A 19,459-nucleotide genomic window follows, 5' to 3' on the forward strand; every position below is an offset into this window, starting at 1 on the left:
AATCGACTGCAGGAAATGCCCAAAATTCAATCGAGAAAGAATAATTGCACTGAGAAAATCATTTTAAGTTAAAATTTCAAAAGCTGTCTTTCTCTGGTAGAAATAGTGTTAAACAAATTCCTTTGTCAAGTAAATCAATCGTTCACCTCTTTCAATTATACCGAACTTCCGACCAAAAATTCAAACTAACCAACTTCCAATCTTCCACAATCCTTAATTCCAATGTCCAACGTTCCCGAGTCCTCCCGCAGACCAAGATATCATATCGAACGACCAATCCCGAAACTTTAATCAGCGCGGAGACAGCGAGCCGCGGATCCTGCGTCATTATTTATCGCTAAAAAATTCGCCGGGAACCGCGGGTAAAGTTTCCCGTTAATAAATCAACTCCGTCGGGGACCTTGCTCTTTATCCAGCTCCGCCCAAGACGTTTCTGAAACTTTCTCCCCCGCAGATGTCCCAGAAAACTCCTGCCTCCGTTTGAGACCGCCGCGAGCTCGGTCTTCGAGCAGCCCTAACAAGTGGTTCCGCTGCGACGAACTCGAGATGGCAATGAGAAGAAACAAAAGTCCCTCCTTCCCTTGGAATGTATCGCAGAGGCCGTGGAACAGCGTGAGCGGTATTCTCAGCCGCGAACGATGGAGCGCGGCGGGCAGAAATGAAAGAGTCGGGGGCGCGGGGTAGCGAAGAAAAGGCCGGAAATGTAAACGAGCGCCGGCGACGAGTGTTTGCGCGAAAGCTACTTCGCGGGTCGGTATTATTTGATAAACTCGAAAAATGACACGGTTCCAAGTCGTTTGCCGTTGCCGTTTGCCACGTTGCTTTCGCGTGCGGGATTCACGAGTTGGGGAAGGTGAACGGCGGGATTGTTTAATTAGTCGGGCATGGAACGTTCTGCGGCAGCATTGTTGCCTTCAGCGAAACTTCCGATGTGAGCTACTTTCGTCACACTTATAGGGTCTTCGGAATGGTGTAAAAGGAAGTATGTGACATTGAAGTTCGTCGCGTTTGAAATATTCTATTATGGTTTTGATTCGAGGAGTCTATTCAATTTTGATTTTTCGGAAACAGGAAGATTGAAATGATTATTATTCAATTGTCATTATAAGGAACGTGAAATTAGTTTTAATAGGTTGGTGTTGCTGGAAGTTGTGGAGAAATTACAGACGAAGATTCGATCAGTGTTTCTATATGAAAATTTCGATTGAAATTCCATTAGAACATTGATACCGAAGCTTTAGAAACCGTTTGAAATAACCGCCAACAATATTATTTATTTCTATATACATTCCCACATCTGAATAAAGCACCAATTTCAACACTCATTTAAACACTATCTCCGCAACACGAAAACCTCGACGTACGCGACGCTCTCCGAAACTAGAAGAAAAAAGGGACGAAAGGAAAGCTCGAGAAACAACAATTTTGCGAAGTTTTCCATTTCCTAACAGTATCATTTCTTTCTATATACATTCCCAGATCTGAATAAATCACCAATTTCAACCCTCATTTAAACACTATCTCCGCAACGCGAAAACCTCCATGCGCGCGACCGCTCTCCGAAACTAAAAGGAAAAAAGGGACAAAAAGGAAAGCTCGAGAAACAACAATTTTGCGAAGCTTTCCATTTCCCGGCGGGTCTGAGCGTTTCTTTTCTCCCCGCGAGACGTTCAAAAGGAAGTTTCCCCTGGAAAGGTCGCGGGGCGAAGCGTTTCGCCGCGGCAAGCACGCGGAACAGCCGGCTGTCTCTTTTGAGAGGCAGCAGACGGTCGGTCGCGTCGCGGCTCGGGCACGTGCGCTTTGTCCGGTTTTCGTAAAAGGCGCGCGAAACGGCTCGGCCTCAAAGGCGGAAGCCATCGTTTGTTACGTCGGACGCGAGAACGCGGATAGAAACGGATCACGTGGCCGTATCAGCTGTTACCGTATGATCGCCGACACGTGAACGGAACCCACGATCGCGACCGTGGTCCGCCGGAAGTTCGCCTTTATCGTGCGTTTCTTTCACGAGAAATATGATTAATCGACTTGCCGGACGATTAGATAATGTTTCCGCGAGGACTCGTAATAAATCATACTCGCGGTTTGAACCTCGGGCGACGAACGCTGGGTCTTCGTTGATCCGATGGTAGATGTTGATATGTTTCTATGTGTATTTTCTTATTTATTAGCTTGTTTGTGTAATTGAGATGCGATCGTGACAGAGTTGACGGTGGCATTAATTATTGTATCTGGATATTAGAAACGTTAGAATGTGATTTAAACCTCGATTGGCGAATGTTGGGTCTAGTTTGAACCGACGGTACATGTTGATGCGTTTATATGTATATTCGTTAGCTTGTTCGTGTAACTAAGATGTTATTGTGATAGAATTAATCGGCAATATTATATATTGAATATTAAAATTATTGTAATAATATTAATATTTTTTGTAATGATGTTCCCATTAACGTTAAGTTGTTTGTATGTTATTTAGTAATTTATTCGTGTGACTGGTAATGTTAACGGGATTAACGATAATATTAATTATTACATGTAACTATTACAACTATTATAATACTATTAGCGTGGACTTTATTAACGCTGAATAAATTATATTAAATCATGTCATACCGAATCATGTCGCAGGTAGAAGTAAACATTAGTATTATTTATTGTACACACTTCGTATGGATACTTATAGCAATTATACAGAGAATATATGAGTGAACGTATGATGATACATAATTGCTGTAGATCGAACTGGATGATTCCGGTACGTTGGCCGGTTATATTTAATCAGTCAATTTCATCGGAAACCGTACGCTTTACGAAATCATCGGAATTCCACGGGTTTTCCATTCGCGGTAATGGTTACACCAATCGGACGATCATGCCGACGTCATGATTAAAAGTGGGCACGCGGCGTGCTCGTAAAGCGTTTCGGGCGCGGGGGTATTTTACTACCTTACCGTTAAATACCATCCAATTTTCAATATATTCGCTTTCAAGGGTGGAAAAGATTCGCCGGAATGCAACCGTTACATCGCCATTTTTTCGAATTGTAATCTGATATTCTCCGGTATTTACGAGCGCGCGCGACGCACAAAACATTCGAAGCACCGCGAATATTTCGATGCGCCGAGTTTCTAAATATCGGCTCCAACATTTCGGAATTTTCTACGTCTTCCGCGATCCAGTTTCCTGACGAAATGCGAAATACCCGCGTTGCTCGATTCACAAGCGATTTTTGTTTTTCAATGATTTACATCCATAAGAAAAACGATTGCGCTGCTAAAGACTCGAATGTGTTAATTTATATCGTTACGGGGAGACGTGGAAAATATATGCTGGAGGTAACCGAAGAAATTAATTGTCTAATTTATATCAAAATACTATGAAATAAGAAAGCATAAAGATCCATAAAGCACCGTATAGTCAAACACGTTAAAAGCTTCTACCATCAACCACCGTGGCCATTAACGCTCCAACACACTGAAAATGGTACATCAATCATACTTAAATAACAAAAAACTCAGAAAAGAAGCACTTCTCAGAAACAGTCAGTTTCCATAAAACTGTTGCAACATCCACAGAAACGAAAACAATGGAAAATACAGTTGTATCTAGACATCTCCATTTTCCAAAGAATTTCCCGCACACCCGTGGAATTCTGAAGATTCCGATAAGCCGAAAGCGTGAATGAATATTCGCGGCGAACCCGCCGCCCGTAAATATCGCTTATCTCGCCGTTTTTTGCCCCCCGTCGGCAGCAAAATCGATGCTAGATCGACACATAATCTCCATTCCGCGACGCAATTAGGGCCGGTGTTCACGGAACAACGTTATTCAGTACGTTACGCCGCGCCGGCGGGGCTGCGAGGTGCACGCGTGTTCTTATCGCGTACTCGCGTGACGACATAACGCGACACGAGAATTTTACGTTTGTTCCAGAGCCCGCGGATGCGGAACTGCACCTGCGGAAATTGTTTTATGCAAATCGACCAACCCCACCCCACCGTGTGTTCTTGCCGATACGTTTCGACGCGAGCCTAGGAATATTCAGGGACAACTAACCTATAGGATTATCCGGCTGGTTCGCCCACGGGATCCGGAAATTCTTTAAATTGCCGGAAACGCACGGTCCGCCATTCCATTAAAACGATACGGAATTTCCTTTCCCTCTGTCCCTCTTCCTAGCCTTTTTTTTTGCTGTTTCTGCTCCCGAAACCGTTTCATTCGATTCCGTACAATTTGAATTTTTGTACCGGTTTGAGTTTTTCTTTTTAATGGGAAGAATGGCGGAGTGTTTTTTCGGCGAGATAAATATCGTTGATGAGATAGATCGGTTAATTGTTTTTGGAAATGGAAATGGTTGATTTGGTAATGTCGTTTAATGAAGTGTAACTACTGTTTAGGAAATTATTCTACTGTTTAGGAAATTTGTTGTTAACACTAGAACTACCAAACGGATCAAAATGACCCATTCCAAATTTCTTTTTTTCGGGATTATTAAAGAAATAGCAGATGCTCCTCTGGGAGTTATTAAAGAAATTGATATGGCAATATGCAGATTGAATATTGAATCAATTAAAGTCTCAATAGATGCACTCTTGAAGTTTCTATAGAGAAGTTTCAAAAAGTGAATTTCAGTGCTTGGTAGTTCTAGTGTTAAAAGTGTTACGTGATGTCGATCCACTGCAAGTTGACCAATACAATGTTTTTATATAGAAATCTCAACCAGCATCGAATCTACGGTTTTCAATATTAATAATACATTCCCTTTTGATCGTAAAGCAAAGTTTACAGATTTATTAAGGAATTTATAACTTACGCACACGAGGGAACGCGTATAATTCGAAGTTATCGAAGCGAAGCGTGGATTCAAAGTGGAAAGAAAAGGTTCCGGTAATTCCAGGGTTAATGTTATCGAACGCTCGTCTCGCAAACACGATTACGTACGAAACACAGAAGTAGGTTCAACACGGGGCCGGCTTGTTCGACGGATTAATCAATCCCGTATGAAAGAAAAACACGCCGGTTGAAGACTAAATATTTGCGGACCGACTGCTTTTACAGAGAGCGGGCCCAGGCTTCGGAAAATTATCATTTCAGTCTCGGCGATCGTTGTTGAACCGTCAAACAAATTGCCCGGGCCCCTCTCCGCCTTCATCTGAAGGCAGATGGAACTAAACCGTTCCAAGGATTCCGGCAAATACACACGGGGCCGGCCGAGTGCCTGAAAAGTGGAACTCCAATCTTCTTCGATGAATATTCACGGCGGAAGAGGATGAGAGGCGATTCGCGAGTGTTCGGGCTCGCGTCTCGCGGATACGCGAGTAAACAATATTAAACTCCTAAATGTTCTGTCATTTCTTTTCTGGATAATATTTAGAGATACCGTTGAATACAAGCTTAGAGAAGAAGGTGGATGATTATATTATTAAAGTTAACAACGTTTCAACTGAAAATTATGATAATTTGGACAAATGTATTTATACATCCTTTAACCGTAGTATTACTCATTGCAGGGGAAGCTCATTTTTATAAAAAAGAGACTTTATCGTATACGGTTTAATTTTGAAAGAAGTTAGCACCAGGTATTTCCTACGATAAATGGTATTAATAAATTATTATAGGAAGTTTCGAAATGTTTACGTTTCGGAGTTATATGGTGACAGAATATTTGAATACTATAGAAGTGTATAATATAATTGGATTAGTATTTATAGTATCGGTATTTTTAACATTTATAGAAAAATGAGAACTGTATGTATGAATGGGTACAATTTAATCTATAGCGGAAGATGTGTTATATTGAAATTTTGGCTATTGGACGGTAAAAGGTTTAAAATTCGTCTGTATAAAACTGTGCGTTCGACCGAGCCGTTCAACCGGTTCGTATTAATTATCCTTCGACGATTAATCAAACGACGAGGAGGAGGAGGAGGGCATTACTGTTCGCGGTGTCGCCATCGACGAGATTTACAATATTTACGCGGCTCTTCGGCGGCGAGGAGGCGGCCCGTCGACGCGCATCAATTTCACGCGCCGAGCCAGGGGGAAAATGGCGACGCGTAAATCGGCGCGGCCGCGTTAATTTCCGCGTAACGCGGCTCGATAAAACGCCGCACGAAACGCTGGACCACCGTGGAAGCGAACGAAAGCAGAATCGATCTCTGACGGTGCCGTTTGTTCCCGGTGATTCTGAATTGAAATCAATGATCCATCTTTTTTCCATTACTTCCCGTTTGGTAGCAGCGCGCTCGCAATTTAGTGCCTGCGGAAGTCTAATAGTTGTAATATGGTTGTTTAAAAGGTATTCCTTTTTCGATTTCCACAGGTTGCCAAGTTCTAAAATATTAAAAGTTCTAAAGTTGAAGAATACCAAGTCCCAATGTTCCAAAGTTTTAAAATTTCAATGTACCAACGTTTCAATGTTCCGAAGTTCTAAAGTTCCAAAGTTCCAAAGTTCCAAAGTTCCAAAGTTCCAAAGTTCCAAAGTTCCAATGTTCCAAAGTTCCAAAGTTCCAAAGTTCCAAAGTTCTAAAGTTCCAAAGTTCCAAAGTTCCAAACTTCCAAACTTCCAATGTTCCAAAGTTCCAAACTTCCAAACTTCCAATGTTCCAAACTCCACATTTAAAGTTAAATCTCGAACACAATCAGGGTTCGCGTTGAATTTTTAAAACGCTATTAACCAACACCTAGTTAATTAAATGATACCACAGAGAACAGAAGAGAACCCTCCTCAACTGATTAAAGACATCAATCAGATCCAAAGTAAACTGAAAACCTCATCAAACCCTGTTACCAATTCCCAAGTACCTATCTAATAAAGCAATTTCCGCTAAACAGTCTATCCATTACACATCAATCCTCATTCCCCAACGCATACATTATTCCATTTTCTTAAATACAGTGGAATCTCTCGCCGAACCGTTCGGAAATAACTCGAATCGAAGTGGACAACGCGAATAAAGAGAGGAAGACGTTGAACTCGTGAAAGGTATCGTCACTATCGACGCCGGAGACAGGAGACGGCCGCGTTAAAGTGAAAATTAACATTTTTCGGATGATTTATTTCGCGCGGAGACTTTCTATCGAGGCAAAAGCGCATTCAACTCGGGCAACCAGTGGCTCTCTCCCGCGAAGGGTATTCCCAGAGCTGTCGCCGTCTAGTAATGGATTTCGAATTCACTGCGGGCTGCTCTCTCTCTCTCTCTCTCTCTCTCTCTCCCTCTCTCCTTCAGTCCCTCTCTCTCCCTCTCTCTCTCCATCTCTCTCTCCACGTTCTCTCTGTCCATTTTTCACCAGCCGAGTTCGTTAATTCGATAATAAATCCATTAATTACCAGTCTTCCTATTTAACGTCCATCCTGCCCGCTCGGCCCACCTCCGCCCGCCTACCCTGGTAATACCCCTAAGGCTGCAGAAACACTAATCTTCCATTAAGTAAACATTTATTCATCCCGACCAATCCACCCTTTCACTTCTCTCTCTGTCTCTCATTCTCTCTCTCTCTCTCTTTCTGTCTCTCGTAATGAGAGTTCACCGATCCTAGGAAATCGGCATCGATCTCGCCGATAACGGGTACTGCAATCGTAAAAAAATCTGAATGCCATAATTAAATGGAGGATACGGTTCTTGAGGTGTTTATAATAATAATTTGGTAGACTGGCCATTGATATTATGAAAATTTATATTTTCATATAATATCATTTTCAGTTTCTTTATTATCGTTATTAATTTTATTTCTGCAACGATCCCTAGTTTGCTGAATGTCACAAGAAACTTTAAGTTTTTCCGATGATTTGATATTACAATAAAAAAGGACAAAATACTTGAAAAACCTGTCGTTCGTTTGAAGACACGTTCCATCGAAGGTTAACGATTTACTTAATTAATACGTGGCGTTTCACATTGATTAAGACAGCGGTGTGCCGCGCATTTTCACGTAATCTCCCCGTTGTGTTCTTCATCGTAACGCCGCCCATTCAACACCTCTTTGTTTTTATTGCAAGGGGAGATTCCGCAGTTGAAGTACAACGGAGAAGAATTAAGAAACAGAGAAGAAAGAAAAAAACGGAAACACTCGATAAATTACCTTGTGTTTGTCGACCGACACGGCTCTCAAGTGGCGGTCGAAGAGGAGCTTGTCAGGTTCGATGTTGATGGGGCTCTGTCTCCTTCCTTTGTTGCACAGAGACCACTGGGGATTTATCAGTCCCCAATATGAAGTACCTGGAAACGAATTGAAAACGGACACGTTAACATTTCTCTCTGGACTGATCCCAAATGTGAATCGTTCAATTGTATTCTAACGGGATTACCATCTCAGCTTACCATCTCATTCAAACTTTATAAACTTCTGTTGGTTCTATAACCCTAATAAAAAACCTAATAAAATGAATGGAAGAAACATTGCAATTCATCGGGTGTATCGAACACCTATGTATCTCGTATATTTTCTACGATATGAGAAACATTTGAAACTAAATGTGACTAGCTTTAAAAATGAATAGCTAAACAATGTCTGAGAATGTTGCTGTTATTAATTTCTATTCATTGTGAATAGCGCCTTTAATTAATAAAAACCTGAACAGATTCTTTTACACGTAAAGTCGACTATTTCCACGCGAGAATGAAAAAATGTGAAAACTTGGAAACTTGAATATTTTGAAAAACAGTGTTAACCCTTTGTAGTCGAACGTCGTGCCAATGACGACTTCGAGGTTTTATGTCTAAAATCGAAAGCTGCGAATGAATAATTTAATTATTCAAACAATAAGAGATTGATACGTAGTTTTTTTCTGATATTTAAGATTTCGAGACATAGTTAAATTTTGTATGGAACGAGCTATTAAAGCTTCGAAAAATTCTCGTCCGCAAAGGGTTAAATAACAAAACATTGGAGTACAATATTACCCCGAGACCAGCGGAAACCGTTAAAGTGACGTTCACCTATGATTCCTAACGGTACGATTTCGAAATGCATGGTCGGCGGTAAGAAAGGGAATAAAAAGTCGCGGGTAACATTAACCCAGTACAGAGTACCGAAAACGCTGAGCAAGTAGAAGATCGCGGCCCAGGTTTCGTCGACATATAAATTCCACGGGAAGAAAGGCTCGGCCCGCTCGGCCGTGGCGTTCCTCGGTATCGATTCCATGCGGCCAAGCCGCGAAGAAAGTTAAATTTCTCAGAGGGACGCCGGAAAACGCGAGCGGAACTAGATTGGCGGAGGGGCGGCAGCGGTCCCCGTCGCCGGTGAAACGAGTTCGAAACCCCTTTTACCGAATAAAAGTTGACGTGAGCCAAGGTTGCCGGGTTGAATGGACGGCGGTGTAGAAGAACGGGGGGCGGAGGGGCTAGAAGCGGCAAGACGGCGCGGCGGCCAGCCGGAAAAGTTGAAATTATAGAAATTTCAAATTTCCAAACGGCTGACAGACGACAAGACGATTCGTCGGAGGACGGTGGTCCGAGGGGAATAGTCTTGTTCGCGGTTTACTCGCGAACTTCGCCGACTTTGCTTGGGAAATTCGGGCCAGGACACCGATAGCGGGCAAATTGTTTTGTTTCTTTACTTTTTGTGGGAGAAGAAACAGAGACGGAGATTTTTAAGTGCGTTTTCGCGAGTTTCGGAGGGTGAATGTTGTTAAAATTTTGTTTTGTTGTGTGTTACTTCTTCTGTATGTTTTTAGTGGGTAAATTAGATGTTGAAGCTTGTCTGAAATGAGAAATTTCTTTAATAGAATTGAATTGTTTTCTATGATACAATTATTGACACAAGTTACTCACCGAAATGTGATAAATGTATTTTAAACATTCACTACTGAATGATTATATCTACTAATTATTCACTACTGAATAATTAGTAGCTATAAGATTTTGTACTGAATAATTCATTTAGATGTTCTATCGAATAATGAGAATAATTACATTTCCATCAAATTCAACATCTATTTTCAAAAATATAAGTTATTAAATACCTAAAATCTTAAGTACCCTGCGCCATCTTGGTCAATCTAAATGGCGGGAACATTCGCCGAATTCAAATTACTGAACCTCCTTATTAAGATAGGGGATCACTGATCGGCGATCACGTGTTACTTTCCTCGCCCGATTGCTAGACGCTTCGCGGAATACCGCGGATCGTTTCGGATGAAGACGGTGGTGTGTATTACGGAATACTTCGGCGGAAAACCGCAACGTGCATGGTTCGTTCGTACGGTCGTCCCTTTGTGTACAACGTCGCGTGCCGTCACGGTGGCAAATTTCCGTGCTGACGTGCCTGCCGCGTCGGTTATACGAGTTGTTTATACGAGCAATAATTTATTACTTACTCCCACGACGCGAAGGATCGTTAATATCATGGACGTCAGTTGGGGAAGATGGAGAACGCGACGGAATTGTATTGCGTCCATGCGAAAGGATGCTACCATAGACGCATCAGGAAGTATTCTAATAATTCCCTTCGGAATGCGTCGCCCTATATTCGTCAACTTACGGGACACCAGATATACATTCATCTGAAGCTATCGCCTCGCTCAACGCGAGGCCCGGAAAATTCTGCTTCCTCGGAATAATGAAAGTCAAAATGTCTTAGCAGCATTTCAATACTTTAATTCATCGAACGAAGAACTATATTGCCTTTAAGTTCGTGGATTTTAGTAATTTTCAAAGTTAAAATGTAATATCAAATTTTTATTCCATCGTGGTATTAAACATTTTTGTGATTTTCTTCGCGACGTAACGATATTGTGTCGTAATAATTTAAAATTGTGAGATCTGGTTTAAAGGTTTTTAAAAGAGTGAATCACCTAACTCTGCTATCCAAAGATATTAGTAAACTAATCGTCGTACGGGAAAGTGTCCCACAAGTTATGAATATCACAGAAAAATACAGATACGTAAAATCGATGGAAACAGTGATATGGGGACAAATTTTCAATTACAAGGTACTCTGAAAATCAGGCCCATTTACCAACAAAATTGACGGGATCTGTCAAGTCCAAAAATCACGAGCCCACAGCCCGCAGGTTCCCGGCCGGAAGAATTAGTCAATAAAATCGATCCGGTGGAAACGTTAATAACCCCTCGGACCCCGGGGTTCATTAATTTCCCTCTTCCCCGGTGTTAACAGCCGCTATCTGCCCGGTAATGCACAGCAACGCGTTCATCGGATCGTTCGTTATCTTCATGAAAATTTACGAGGCCGCAAGGTGGAACTCCAACGAATTAAAAACGAATAAAATAAAAAATACAAAGACAAACGAAAAAAAGAAGAAAAATGAGAAACATATTTCGCGCGGCTGCGTCAACGCGGTGTTTTTCCCGATTCAAAGGAAACGAGGGAAAGCGCGGCGAACGTTTACAAAGGAAGCGTTCCGACAGAGTGTCACGGGGACGGCGAGATTCGCACAGGTATGAATGGGGTTAATTGCGTCGATATTGTGACAATAAAGAGACGGGGCGCCCGTGCGTGCGGGCCCCACACGCGACATGCATGTGCGAAGAATGCGGGACAGCATTGACCACGTACGCACGCTTATCGGCCGCTGTAATTTTTAATTACACTCGCGTGCCGGCTTGTTGTTACGTTGCGGAACAACGATGATCTCCATCTCGTTGACACGTAAAACAGTCGATCTGTCGGATGTTGTACATGCGGCCACTGGAAAACGATGTTACCTTCGGCGGCGTTAATATCAAAGTGTTAAGTGGATCTCGATGATTTGTCTAGGGGTGGGTGCCTTGTGAAAGCGATTAATGAAGGGATTAAAAGTATTTGGATGACTAAATAATTTTGCTTATTGAAATACGGATTTTAAAAAATAAATTTTTGTAAATATTGTTGGATAGACTTTTTAGTTTCGAAGTAGAAATTGATGTTACAATTTTCGAATTATTTATTGTTGTTTTAATTGTGAGGACGATTAAAGATAAAAATCAGGGTAGGTTGTTAACGTAAAAGTTAGTTATTTACATATGATTTATCATTTTGATACTTATAAAAATATTATAAAAATATTGATGAGATAATTTATTTATTATTCAAAGAACTGAATATTGTAGGTTCATCAAGCAGTTTCGTTACCTGTTCAGTACAGCCGGGTTGCGGATGCTGAAAGGTAACGCGAGAAATGTTAATTCTTTTGTGTTCCAAAGCTGCGACTTCAACACGAGCAGAATGTAAAGTTGTTATTAAGCGGTAACAGTGCACCGTGTTCACCATTTCCGCAATGTACATATTTATACGGGGGTAAATAACTAGGCGAAACGAACTGCACTGCATGATAGAGCAGCAAAGTAATCTGCAATAGTAATGTTGACTCTACAGGCTAGTTTGGACTTCCAAAACTCATCGTGTTTTGAATTAATTTCAGCATACGCGCAGTATTTTCTGAGGGGAACGTTTTCGAAAGACTGTTACTGTTAGCAATCAAAATCTATGGTGACACAGCGCTGAATAATCCGTTCTGTTTCAAAGTACATGCTTCGTGCAGTTTGAACTCGAAGTGTTTCCCGCGCTTTCGCCGTAAAAATGGCGTCTACAGAGCAGCGGTAAGTATCATTGGAGTAACATGGATTTTTCGTTATTTTTAAACGAACATTATTGAATTTTATACAGAATAATCAATGGTCATGGCATAATTTGATGAATATTGTTCCATCGAATGCACATTTCATTAAATTATTAAATATTATAACGTAGGGAAAGAAGTCATGAAACGTTTCGCAGTCGACAGGCGGGTTTCAAAATGGTTTCCACGTTAATGAAAAATTCCCGGCAACACATTGCGTATTTGGTAAATTTGCAATTCAATTATATGAGTTTTACTTTTCCGGAAACGGGCTAACGCGTTCTACTTCCGCGTGCATATAATGACACTTGTTATTCGTTGCTTTGTTTTAATTCTATATCTCTGATACGTCGCATCGATGCATAATATTCAAGCGTTACTCCGAAAAATTTACATTTCGATTCACGATCGTACAGGGACCGTCTAATTTTTAATTTGTGAAATTAACATTTCACAATGTATACGAGTTACAAATTCAGAATATCCTTATTCCCAAGGGACTATACTTCCGATTCAATTTGAATGAAAAATATTATATCTTAAGTTTCACATTATCGAACATATAATCCTATAAAACAAAATTAAAAATTAATATACAAAAAAGTTACAAAATTTCAACCTAATTTCATCATTTATAAGAATATCTCCGAAATTTTCGAGCAATACATAATTAAAAAACAGAAAATTTCAAGTATAAGAAATACAAATGATCAAAATCTGCCGAAAAGATACAAATCCTATTTAAAATGCGAAATACAAAGAATCAATTTCACCCTGATCAATCATCCCCAATCAGAATAAACAATTAGGATACGAAAACCATAATGACATCCAATGCCGGCTAATAATATCGCGTTTTACAACGTTGTAACCCAAGCGCATCCAAATATCGAGTTCCCTATTGTTATGAAGCAACCCCTACAAACGCGATGTCCCGATAGATCCGGCCGCGAGCAAAAACAACCACCCCCGAGCATCCTCGAGCAGCTACCGAAATATTTCACGCGTTCACTTCCCTGAAAATCTAAAAGTCCGGCTATCTCGTCCGGCCGGAAGGCTCCTACGGTACTCCTGGAGCGTCGCCATCTGCCGATTAATTGTTTTTATCGAGGAAAAATCCGACCGAGGCTGATCCAATCTCGATTAATTCGGTCTTATCGTCTTAAACGTCCTTCTTATCGGTCGGAATCTGACGGGGCAGCCGTGGCTGCCTCCATCTAGCCGGACGAAGGAGGAAAACAGAGATAAAGAGCGGCTAAAGCCAACTTCCCACCGAAGATAGAAAGAAAAAGCGACCGAGTAAAGAAGAAAAAAGAAAGCACCGACAATTATTCCTGCCGCCGGGTAACCTGTAATTACGTCGGTTAACGATGGCGAGCGGAATACAGGGCGCGGGGGTGTGTATCCACTTTCCTTTCATCCCCTCCAGCAGCTAGTTGCCCGCTCATTATGAATTATTAGGCGTCCCCTGGATGGAGTCCCGCTAGTGGACAGGTGGATAATTAAAACAGGTGTCGGTGAAGCGGACCGCGAGCGTTGGGGTGGCAATGCAGGTAGATGCAAACCAAGGGGGCGAGAAAGATACAGGGAATGCGAGAGAGAGATCGTCGACTGCGTTCGCTGCGTGAAAAGGGTGGCGAAAAGGGTGAGAAACATGAAGCCCCTGCGGTATGGACGAAAAGGGGGGTTGAAGGGATGAAAGAGGAGAGGAAGTAATATACAGGGAGGATAGAGGAATGGAGAGAAAGACAGAAGGTCGTGTTGGCTTCTACACTTAATCACTTTTGCTAATTGCAGAATGATTGCTCCGCGCTTGAAGTTTCAATAATGGGGTTGTTACACCCCTCCGGAGAGAGCTGGCTCTCCGTAGCTGGTTATACACCGGGTAAGGCTCTCCAGTTATCACCCTTTCTCCTGTTATCTACCGCCTTTCGCCCCTCTTACTTCGTACCGTTCACACGACCCTCACCCTTCACCCCTAGACCTTTCCCGGCCTTCTCAGGTAGGCGGCTGATGAATGCCATAATAGTCTACCTGCCTTCGGGTGATAAGAAAGTAATCATTCCATCTGGCCTCCCGTTATTCCATTACCTCGAGCGGACACCGTTCCAACCCCCCACCTACTCCAACCCTCTCGCACCCCTAATGCGGAGCCACCGCAGGCTCCGAGACCCGACGGTCAGCTCTGGTGCTAATTATGCAATTATAACGGGGAGAGAGAGAGGTAAGAGACGGCCAGACGGTGCACGGCACCGGTTGAAAATGAAATTTTCCCCGGTGGAGGGGGGGATGTTATAAATATCGAGTTAATGTTGCGTGGGTTGATGAATAGCGGGCCGCACGGACGCGATACGCCACCGAGATGCTATAAATCGCGCGTCGCCGCAGGAAAGTATGGTGGAAATGAGCCGGCGGAGGTGAGATGGCCTTGAATTAGGTTAATACCAGGGTGAGTGTGACTTTTGTCGGCTGAGGGTACGGTGAATATTGTCACACGGTGGAATTACGGGTTTTTGTTTCGGTTCGATTTTTTTAGAGTGAATTGCTTTGAGGACGAAATGTGTTTTAATGAAAATATATATATAAACAATATACACAAATGAATATGTAAAAGGGTGTTTTATCATTTTCCTTTTTTATTTCTTTGTTGTGGGGTTAATTGAATGATAGATGAGAGAATGGAATGGATACGAATGAAAGAGTGATATTGATAGACTGAAAAAATGACGGTTCGGAAATATTAGTAAATGTTGAATTTATATGTAGACTCTTCTTTGTTTATTGATGAATCACTTTACAAATCTGCACGTGCGTAAACGAATTTTAGGGACACTTAGTGTGTTAGTTTTATTCGTGAATTCAATGTTGATGGAACTTTGAAGATTTTATACTTATACGGAAGAAAGACGAGAAATCAGAACGAAGATAAACATTAATGGAATGTTATGTTTTATAAATTGTCATTTTTCTGGCTCCACCTCACGGTAACCGTAGAGTTTCCTCTGTCAACAAGCGGAGCGCACGAATTTCCTCGGCGCAGCTATCGAAAACATGACTCGGTTATATCTGCTTTAAGAAAGGTATTTCCTCTCTCGAGATATTCGTAGCCATCTTATCCAGAGGAATATTGTCTTCTGTCTGCTTATCGATAAGGTTCAATTTTCAAAGCGTATAGAAAGGTTCCGAGTATTTATATAAGAATCTGGTTGAAAATAGACCTTAACTGTGCTGTCATTTCTATCTGAAATCCTTGTATATTTGCACCGTTAACCAAACTGTTATAAAATATTTGTTTACGTAAGTATTTATCAACCTTCGCGCAGCTGTTTGTGATTAAATAAATGTCAAAAGAATTCTAATAATCGAAACGCAATTTTTATGATCATTTCATTTTTACAATTTTTGTGAAAATCCAAATGAAAGGAAAAGTATTTCATTTCCTTCATTCGCTTGTGACGTGCGAGATATAGAATTCCAGTGATAGCGTTCGCATATACTGGATTCCGAAAATTACCGACAAATTGCGCGTAATTATCGAAGGAACGATCGATCATCAGGCGAAGCAAAGCGAACAAGGGCGAGGTAACAAGCACGCAGGATTCCGGGAAAAAACTAATGATAGCCGAGAAAGAAGAAACTTTCAAACAGCGCAATTACCATAATTCGACATTCCCCCGAGCTAGACATTATTTTCTGCTGAACCGTCTCCAATGCCATACTACCGAGAACACGAAAAACCAAACTACGATTCTCCTCTGTCAATGTTGCACAAAACTTTATTCTGGTAAAATCAACATCGCGACCCAAGTGATACAACCCCTGTTATCCAACCAAACGATGAAGTTCGATTTGAATAAATAGATAGAATAATTCTCCTGAAAGAAACAGCCAATTATTTCATTACCCGTTGAGGAGAATTCTCACAAATTTCTCAAATTTCAATCATCTGCAATCAAACATACCGAGTTAATAAAATAAGCAAGCAAACTCACTTAATCCTACTAATCTAATGCAAAAACTACAAAACAAATCGAATAAAAATTCGACCAAACAATTTTTACCCAGTTAAAACCGATGTATTGCCAAGAATTCCAACAAAACTCTCCAACCCTAATGATATAATTCCAAAAACCGCAGAACGAATAAAATAAAAATACAAAGGACGTAACCTAACACCAACCTTCCCGCGAGAACAGCTCAAACAACGCTCAACTTCGCAGCTTCCCACCCTACTTCGGGTCTCCGAAAGGACCGATTGCCAGCCGCGCGACGCCGACGCCGCGTATAAATATCCCCATCCATCAAGGGTGTCGTTCGTCAAGTCTGGCGCACCGGGAGCGACGAGCCGGCCGCGTTTCCGGCCAGTTTTCATTAGTAGAATCAGCTTTGGGAGAGGGAAAGTGCTTTCGCGAGAGGAGGTTGCTAGGATTTGACCTTAGTTCTTGTTGAGTTTGATTGGTTATGCGTCGGTTTAATGTATGACTCAGATGTTCTTTTCGAATTTCGAATCATTCGAGTGAATGCGTGATTTTGTACATCTAATGTTCAACACGTTGACTGCCACGAAGAGCATCAGCGTTTTACGTGTCACTTATCCTTTCTATAGCAAGGATAGAAAATAAGTTATTAATTCTTTGATATGAAAATTCGTATATTACCCTATTATCTAGTTATTTACGTTACGGAAAATTTGTATTCGAAATCAGTTATCTTCCAAGTCATAATTATTTTCCTGTCGTTTGAAAGCTCCGGTCATCGGTGACCGTCGTGGCAGTCAAAGGGTTAAAGTAGGGTGTTTGGAAATTGAAGTTTCAAGGTTTAGTTTGACATTTAGTTTCAGCGTTAAGAATGTCGAAATTTAATTTCGAATGAGGATGCAACATTAGAGTTTCAAAATTCGGTTTAAAACAGGGCTGTCGAAATCTAATTCTAAATCGAGTTTCAACATTGAAATTTCAAAGCTAAATTTCGTACTTGGCTTCGATATCGGACCTCCGAAACGGTGGAACATTGACAAAACAGTTCACAACTTACATTCTTGGATAAAAGTAATCGCAGACGCAATTAAGAAAGATATTGAGACAAAAGGAGAAACAGAAGCAGATACAATAAATCGTAAAAAGAGCCGTCGATAAAGTTTCAACAATGTCTGCGGCGCGAAGATGTCGCGGCGAAGCTATTGAATTCGTGTCCCTTATTTGTAATTCCCATTTTTACATGGGGGAGATCGGGAGACGCATCGGTCGATGGTAGAGCGGTGGAAGGATAATAAAAAGAAAGGGTCGGAAATGGGCCGAGGCATTCCGGAAACGTAGCCGGAATGTATGCAAATACGATGGCGGAAGGATTACTTACGTTAAAGCATGGAAAGCTGAGAGACCTATTTCCATAAAATTTCCCGATCCTTTCCGGATCAATCTCGATATGCATGAAATATTCAAAAACAAAATGATTACACCTTAAAAGCGTCGATGCAAGTGGAAGCTATCGGAAGAAAAATAACGAGGGGTGGCCCCCGACGGCCGGAAGTAGACGCGAAACAAAAGCATGAATATAAGATGGCTTGAAAGCACCGCGGGGGAGGAAAATATTTTCTCGAATAACATTTTACGAGGAGGTTAAAACACGATGACGATGTGGATCCTATACATCCGGCGAATGTAATTTCTGATAATAATTAATCATTGTTAGTTCACCCTGTGGCGCGCGCGCCGGATGAAGTGCGCCGGCCGATAAAGAATTCTAGGTACCCCACCGACGATTCATCGGACCGATTGTAATAAAATGCTGGAATTCGTAATTTCGAATAATTGACCGAAACCAAAATGTTATCGCAACTGGAAAATGAGTGTTTCGTTACGTTTGGAAGCACGAAGAATATATTTAAATAAAAACCGGCGAGGAGTCGAATAACATTAAAAAATATCGAATAACGAGTTCTCCACTGCGAAAGTATGAAAAACAATTCAAATCGAAGGTATTATTTAAAAATATCTGAAACCATAGGAAATGAATATCTACAAAATGGAAATAAGACTCATATTTCTATAGTCTTATAATTAAAATTTATCCATCGTACTGAGAGTTATATTCAAGTCACTAAAAAACACATATTTCGTTACACTTGGAAACACAAAAGATACGTTGAAATACAAACGACAGAATCGACATTTACAAATATCAAGTAACTACCCGAACGAGCAAGTAACAAATTGCACAAATCAGAAGCATTATTAAAAGAAACATCTAATCCACGAAGAATCAATATCCACAAAGCATTCCTCTAATATACATATAATGATTTATCGATCACGCCAAAGAATTACGCTCGAGCGGAATGAAATTCACGTTTAACTTCGATTTTCCTAAATTGCTTCTAATCGAATCGTGCGGCGACGAGCGGATTAACGTCGAAAACGTCGAAAGGCAGGAAAAGCTGCGAACAATCCTTCTTTTTTTTCCTCTCTCTCTTCCCCGGCCGGAATATCGTCGCGCCACCTCCGGTCCCTCGATCCCGGGGAAACTCTCGTTTTCACGGGAGAAAAAGATTTATCGGCTTCGCGAGAACACGGAAAGTGTCGCAGCCGATCAACGAGCTTCTGGTTCGCACGGAATGGACGCGAGGGGTCGCAAAGGGTCGAAAGACTTTTCCGAGCCCGTGGAACTCATCGATCCGCCGATTGTCTCTCTCTCCTTCGGCCCTTTCCCTTTACACGGACGTTCGAAGATCGCCGGAAGACGACTCGCTGTCAAAATAAATTAATCGGGGATATTAATGAGGAAAGAAAGAAGTCCAAGGGCCCGGCAATTTATTAGCAGCCAAGGTGATTTAATTAAGGCTGCCTTCTGTAAACTTCCGCCAGCTGGACTATTTATTATTAAAACAATTATGAAAGTTACCCG

At 41.5% G+C, this 19,459-nt stretch overlaps 1 protein-coding gene across 2 annotated transcripts in view; it reads right to left on the minus strand.

Moving 5' to 3' along the window:
- The window catches only part of CARPA (Carbonic anhydrase-related protein A), a 248,319-nt gene that overhangs the window by 70,471 nt on the left and 158,389 nt on the right, over positions 1-19,459 (minus strand). For both annotated transcript variants that reach the window (XM_031994020.2, XM_031994019.2), the window contains exon 3: positions 8,080-8,216. In XM_031994020.2, the coding sequence (XP_031849880.1) occupies positions 8,080-8,216 (137 nt within the window). The remainder of the gene's footprint in view (positions 1-8,079; positions 8,217-19,459) is intronic.

Source organism: Nomia melanderi, chromosome 4, assembly GCF_051020985.1.
Source record: "Nomia melanderi isolate GNS246 chromosome 4, iyNomMela1, whole genome shotgun sequence".
Taxonomy (NCBI): domain Eukaryota; kingdom Metazoa; phylum Arthropoda; class Insecta; order Hymenoptera; family Halictidae; genus Nomia; species Nomia melanderi.